General features: G+C 38.5%; 1 protein-coding gene across 1 annotated transcript; it reads right to left on the bottom strand.

The window, feature by feature from the left end:
- Positions 1-4,631: 4,631 nt before the first annotated feature.
- Positions 4,632-5,945, bottom strand: LOC149835615 (uncharacterized). The gene has a single exon (XM_090009625.1). The coding sequence runs from the start codon at positions 5,943-5,945 to the stop codon at positions 4,632-4,634; it is 1,314 nt and encodes a 437-aa protein (XP_089865751.1).
- Positions 5,946-6,758: the final 813 nt, after the last annotated feature.

Below are 6,758 nucleotides of genomic sequence, written 5' to 3'. Positions count from 1 at the left end.
CCAACAAAGTGAGGGAACCCTTGCCTATTTGACACCACACCCAGACGCTGATGTGACGCGTCACTTCTAGGCGACGACCTAGCAACCCTTGCCCATTTATCACTGCCTCCGAGCCTATAGAGTATATCGCATCGCTCAGTAAAGAACGCCCCAACGAAATTCTCATATTGGTTCATATTCATAGGGTGTGACTAAGTTTTTATGTTGGTTGTCACTGGCCTACCGCAATCCTCCTCCTTTATCTGGGCTTGGGACCAACAGTGTATAACTAAACAGTTATACACAAGCGAAGTTAGTTATCTGAAATAAAAAAATAAGAAAATAAAGTAAGGAGAATAATTTAAAGGTGGCGCCACCTAGGTGGGTCCTTTCTAATATGAATTGGATCTAAGATCCATTTTTAAAAAATCTAAATAAAAAATCCAATCTGGATCCAGATCTGGTGCACATTGTTTTTGAAAAAGATGTTTCAAAATACCAAATCCTGAGATAAAAAATACTAGGTTCAAATTAAAATTGTAAAGATCAATTGTTGAACCCAGGTTTGAAACTGGATGAAAAAAAAGTTTTGAATTCAGATCTGGATCCAAAGTTTCAAATGACAAATGGATCTAGATCTCAGACAATGAGTATGATCCATGCTTAAAATGATAGACGAATCTTGGATTAGGCGTAAGACATTAATAATGGATCCTGGATCAATCATAAGATGGTGGAGACGGATCCTAGATATTAAATAAGAATTGAATGATGGATCCTGAATGATCAATGGGTGGATCCTGAATATCAAATGTAGAGATCCATATCTGAAAACAAGATGGACCCTGGATACAAAAGAGTGAATTGGATAAAAAATTCAGGTACAGAATAGAAAATTGATACTGGTCATCAGATCCAACATTGGATCAGACCAGATATCTAATGTCCTGATTGAAACATGGGTTGGATCTCAGATATGGATATAGTATCAGATAAAAGAATTGATCTGAATCTAGACTGAAATTACCCTAGCTTAGAAATTGACTGAACTGCCCCTCTGAATGGAAATGACCGAGATTATAAATGATTTTGCCCTCCTGGGCAGGGGCTTAAGGTGAAGTGAAGAGTGACACTTGGAAAACAAGGTTTGAACTGGCTTGAATGGGGTTCTAAGGTTTCTGAACTCAGATAGATTAAGGAGACACTATCTCAACTAGACTCCCAGACCAGATGATTGAAAACAAACACAATTCTAAGTGAAATCATGAGAAATTCACTATAGAGTGAAGTAAGCAACAAGAATGTACTAGGTGTAGTGAACAAAATACTGGGTTTGAGCTAAAATCGCAATCGACTGAACTAAGATGAACTAAATCCAGAGCTTTAACAAACTAAATCTTAGCTAGGCTGACTAGGGTTAATTCAATTCTATCTGAAATGAGTTGAATTGAGCTAAAATAAACTCCAACAATGTGGAAAAACAATTTTGAACTGAAGCTGGACCACTTGAACTCCTGATGAGCTCAAGTTAAACACAGGAAAATAGGATCAACTGGAATTAACTAATTTTATAGTAATTGGATTGAATTCGAGCTAGAAATGAGCTCATTTCATATGAAATTAACCAAATTTAGCTGAAATGAAAAGGGTCTTACTCATTGTGAGTTCAAGAGAGCTAGAAGTGATTGATATTCTTGTTCTTCTAAGCTTAAAATGAGTTTGGTTGGGTCTAACTGCAAGGATCTAGGGTTTTCTAGTGCAAAATGATAGTTTTTCTGGTAGAATAGGATGAAATGACACCTAGATTGGAATGGTCCTAGGAGTCAGACTCCTACACTGTGCTAAAGGGGTTGGCATTTGTGAAAGGAGATGTCCAGAAATAAACTTAAAAAAATTGGGGTGTTTACAACATCATATAAATCATAATATAACCAAGCAGGGTCAATGTGTTACACAATATTCAAATGTACATCTAAATGCTACTATGAATTTTTAACCTTTTTATTTACTAATTTATATATTTGTGTGTTTCATGTGAGACCTATGAATGGATGGGCCAAGGACCTAGGTGACATCTAGTGTTTTATTACAACAAAAGCCAATGATGCTAATATAGTTGAAAATTAAAGTGTATGCAATGTAGCACTCTTGTTTTTTGGAAACAGTAAACCTCTTATCATGCATTTTTCAAGCATATGCAATGCAGATTCTCTTACAGCTAGATCATGCATCCAGATTTTTTGTACTAAAAACAATGTGGGTGCTGGCCATAAAAAAACTTGTCTGGCAATCTGCAATCTTACATTTATATGTGCACGCCCAGGCGCATGCACATACACATGCCGACACACACACACATATATATATATATATATATATATATATATATATATATATATATATATATATACACACTGGGGTGTAGATACCTACCAAAGCCTACCATGAGCGAACAGGGGTTTTTGGGGTGTTTTTCGCAAATCTGACCTGCAGATGCATTCGGCATGGTCAATTTGCTAGAAAACAACACTTGGATAGTGTATTTTCGATGGGAAAACATGAATTTTTCAGTTTGAATATTTATGAAAAATGTAGATAGTTGATTTTCAAACCTTATAAAAACCTACCCACATGTTGGAATCGGACGATCTAAGAGTCCATTCCTTATAAAATCAAACATGTAGAACACAGTCAGATTTGGAGGAAAAAAAGAAAAAAAAAACTTTAGAAGCCTGGTAGGCTGATGATAGGCACGGATCGGAGTAGGCAGTTACACCTTACTACATATATACATATATAAGATTTTGTACCAAATACCAATATATACATATTGTTGGGTCAAAGAATGTGAATCACATGCCCGTGATTTAGCTTCACAAGTCAGCCAAGCAAACATGTAAAAGTTGTATCTCAAGAAAGCAAATCATGATTCACTTTCTTTGGGCACAACTTTCTCATGTAATTCAAAGTGTCTCTCTGCAAACATGCCCTTAGTCTTCTAGACTTTTAGTTCAACTCTATTCGTTATGCATAAGTTACTTCAGGAGAAAATTGTTTACATCTGTATTTTTTTCTTGTTCTGCGGGATGTGTGCTTGAGCCCTGTGGTTACTGTACCATGTTATTCTATTCTGGGCATATTACTGGGGGAGAAAAAAGAAACAGAAATTTTCTACTTAAAAACCTTAAAGCAAATTTTCTACTAAGAAGTTTGTCCATTTCAAAGTTAAAATGGAAGTCAATTAATCTCCTATATTTTGTTAATACGAGTAATCCTGCCCAAAGCTTCCTTCTTGAGCAAGATTTGACCTACATATCATAACCCCAATATCAATCGAGACAATTACCATCATGCAAACAATAGCCAATACTCCATCTGTAGAGGATCTCAAAATCAGGCGAAAATTCTCTTCTGGAAAATAGTACATAGTTTTGCATTTAACATGAATAAAATCCATACACATTTTGCACAATAGCTATCTGGGTCATTCCCCAATAAGGACACACACTAAAGAAGAATCAGAGTGCATGCTTATCTCATACACGTCTTATCTACTTTTCATGCATTTCCCTCCACTTAATTCAAGAATTTCCATTTATTGTTAATTTTATTTTACTTACATCTTTCTATACATATATATAAGAAAAAACTGCAAAGTGCAAATAAAGAAGCAAGCATCCACTGGAAATGCCCAGCATATCCAAAGCTTGGATTTGACACAAATGGTGAGCACCCAAACACTAAATGCCACTTTTAGTTAGACTGCAGAACTGTCTATAAGAAATCATGATCAAGATCATGTTCAAGGAAGCATTAACATCTGAACTTTATATTACAAAAGCATGCATGACATAGTAAAACTTAAAAAATAAATATGAAATACGTTTTTGCATTGATGAAATGATATTAATAAACAGGCCTTCATAAGTTATATTGAAAGAATATAGAAGATCTACAAGAAAGCAGAAAATCGCTGCACCAGGGACGGCAGTAAATGTTAGAAAATTTTTTACCCATTGGAGAAGCATGGCAAATATAAGTTGAAAGATAAACCTGTTCATTTTTTGTGAGAGACATGAAATTGATATCAAAGATTTAGAATTCAGAGTAGTCAAACAGTTGGGTGGACCAAATGAAGTTTCTTTAGAACTATTTCTCACATGAACCAACCAAGTAATCACCAGATAGTACATACAGCAGCACAATGATCCTAGCAAAAGAAGGCATTCTTTACTGAACAAAAGCATGCCTTGCAAAACTTTCTGCTATTTCCTCTTCAATGGTTGTTAAAATACAGAGATTCAGAATCCTAAGATCTGTGGTGATGTGGGAGGTAAATTCTAAACATACAACAATGCAACCAAATGAGGGAACATATTGAGGATCCCTTTCGATTGGTTGCTGATTCAATGAGCAGGTGCCTCTCTGTTTGGCCAAAGGCTGTGTTCAGTGCTACAAACTGTTGCTTTCAATCCATCCTTTATTACATTTTACAAGGAGAAGAAACTGAGCAAGAGGGAGCATTTTGTTCGTCCCAAACGTGAGAGGCCATTCACCCATCAACACAATCCATCTGTAACTTGATCCATTTAGGTTGACAGGGGGCTCAAATCACAAATGCATTGAAAATTAATCATATAGTCCTAGATTCCTTATTCCCCTTCAAATGAACGAAAAGAAATTTTTTCAAGCAAAGAAGGCCACTCATCTCCTAATTGTTGTGGATTCAACTCCATTGCTACTCTAAAGTCCAGAAGAGATATAGGAGGTTGGCTCTTTATTTCGCACATCCCTTCTGCAGAACCACTGTTAGTTTGTCTCTGCATGAGGTGGTTTTTCCACACACTGTTAATTCCTCGTGCAACATTTCCATAAATGTGCTGCCTGTTCACAGCAGGCTTTATCTGTTCGCTCCCTGACCTTATCCTTCCTAGCTCTATACATGACCCGATCAACCTCTTCAGGTAGGCATCCAGCCCATTATTCAACAAATTAGCACAATCAATTGTCACACCATGAAGACCCTTGGCCTCGGATATATGCTCCATCCTCTTCCTCAGTGTTTCTGTATCTGACAAGGCACCACTTTCAAAGGAACTCATATAATCACTTACTTGTGGAAGATCCCCAAAGGTACAAGTCATAGCCCTGCGTGCACATCCTAAACTGGCAGAGCAAAAAGGAATTCCCAAAGGAGCGTCTATGGGACTCCCAGGTCGAAAGGAACTGGAAATGACTGGTTCAGCCTCTTCACCATCTTCTGACACTACAGCCAGACCTCTGCTATTCACAAGCAATTGATCATGAGATGATTTCTTCAGCCGTGGCATCTCCAAAGGTGGAGGTGGCATTGAGTTACACCACTCATTATCTAGTTGCTCAGCAATTCCATGATGGTGATGAGTCGGCCTCTGCAAGTCATAATTATACACATCTCCGTTCTCAACAATGTTGGGAATAGTCTCTTCATTGCCAGCTCCTTGATGCACAGTAACAATTTCTATTCTTCCATTGGGGCCAAGCGGGCTCGGGCGATCAACAAGTCTCCTATCACGTTTGACAGACCTTCCCTTGCGAGGGGAAGCTGGTATGTCCCCATTTGGCAGAACAACTGAATTTGATGCATTCAATAGTGGACTCTGCTGATACCCGTCTTCATTCGGATATGTCTTTTCTACTCCACTGATCAGTCCAGTAACATCACGAACAGGAGGCAGCACGGGTGGCACCTCTCCATTACAAGCATTCTTGAGAATCGACTGTATGAATTGATTGTGAAGCGCGAGGTTCTCTCGCCCAATCGTGAGATAACATAGTTTATCAAACTCGACCTTGCTTAGTTTCTGGCTCAATAATCTGGTCAAGTGACTAAAGTACCTATGCGCCTTGCTTGGCCCAAGCCTTTTTACAATCTGAGCCTTCAATTCGGCAAGATTAATCCGTGAATGCTGCTGTGCAGGTGGCATTTCAATTTCTCAAACCCATACAACTTCCAGATCAGTTATTCTCACAGGGACAAGGGTCGGATCTCTTCAACGACCAAGTTTCCAGACAACCTTGAAAACAAGCTCGCACTTCTCCAACTAGGCAAGATCATAAAAAGGGAACCAACAAAAACTAATCAAAATCAATCTTCAAGCCCACCACCTCAAAACCCTAACCGCCAACATAAAACCAACTCAGATTACTGAAGGTTTCCACTTTCTACTGCGAACACCCAACCCTAATCCCCCAAAGCGACCAAGATCAAGAATACGGAAACACAACAACAGCCAACCTCCACCACCCACCTGAAAACCGGTATAATCACTGCCCAACTTACTAAGACCCTCTAATTCATAACCCTAAAGTCAAAATTGGGATCTAAAAAACACAAATCATCAAAGATTAACCCTATGCTAAACCCCATTCTCTTCGACCAACCAATTTTTTTTCTTCCTTTTCACGTTCAAACCCATAAAATCCTATCTTGAACTACGGGATCAGCCCATTGCATAGAAATTAAGCCACAAACCGAGCGACCCACCAAATATTTCAGTGTTAATTGATCCCTCGTGGGTCGAAGCAGAAACTAAGTAAGCAGAAAAGGATCATTTGTAAAGAGGAGCTCAATGGGTATCTCGGGAGAACAGAAGGAACGCATTCAGAATTGAAGAGGAATTGCTAAGTTTTGAAGGGGAATTAAAGGAGACGAAGCCGTGGCTGACCTGTTGGAGCTTCGGAGTGTGAAGATGCGGGGTCGAAAAGCGCCCTCCCGAAAGGAATTCTTCGTGGAGGGT

Source organism: Nuphar pumila, chromosome 6, assembly GCF_984573655.1.
Source record: "Nuphar pumila chromosome 6, dmNupPumi1.hap1.1, whole genome shotgun sequence".
Classification (NCBI taxonomy): domain Eukaryota; kingdom Viridiplantae; phylum Streptophyta; class Magnoliopsida; order Nymphaeales; family Nymphaeaceae; genus Nuphar; species Nuphar pumila.
This window is presented reverse-complemented; position numbering and strand designations above follow the sequence as displayed.

Coding starts and splice junctions, on each gene's coding strand:
- LOC149835615 (XM_090009625.1), bottom strand. CDS start 5,945: ATGCCACCTGCACAGCAGCATTCACGGATTAATCTTGCCGAATTGAAG.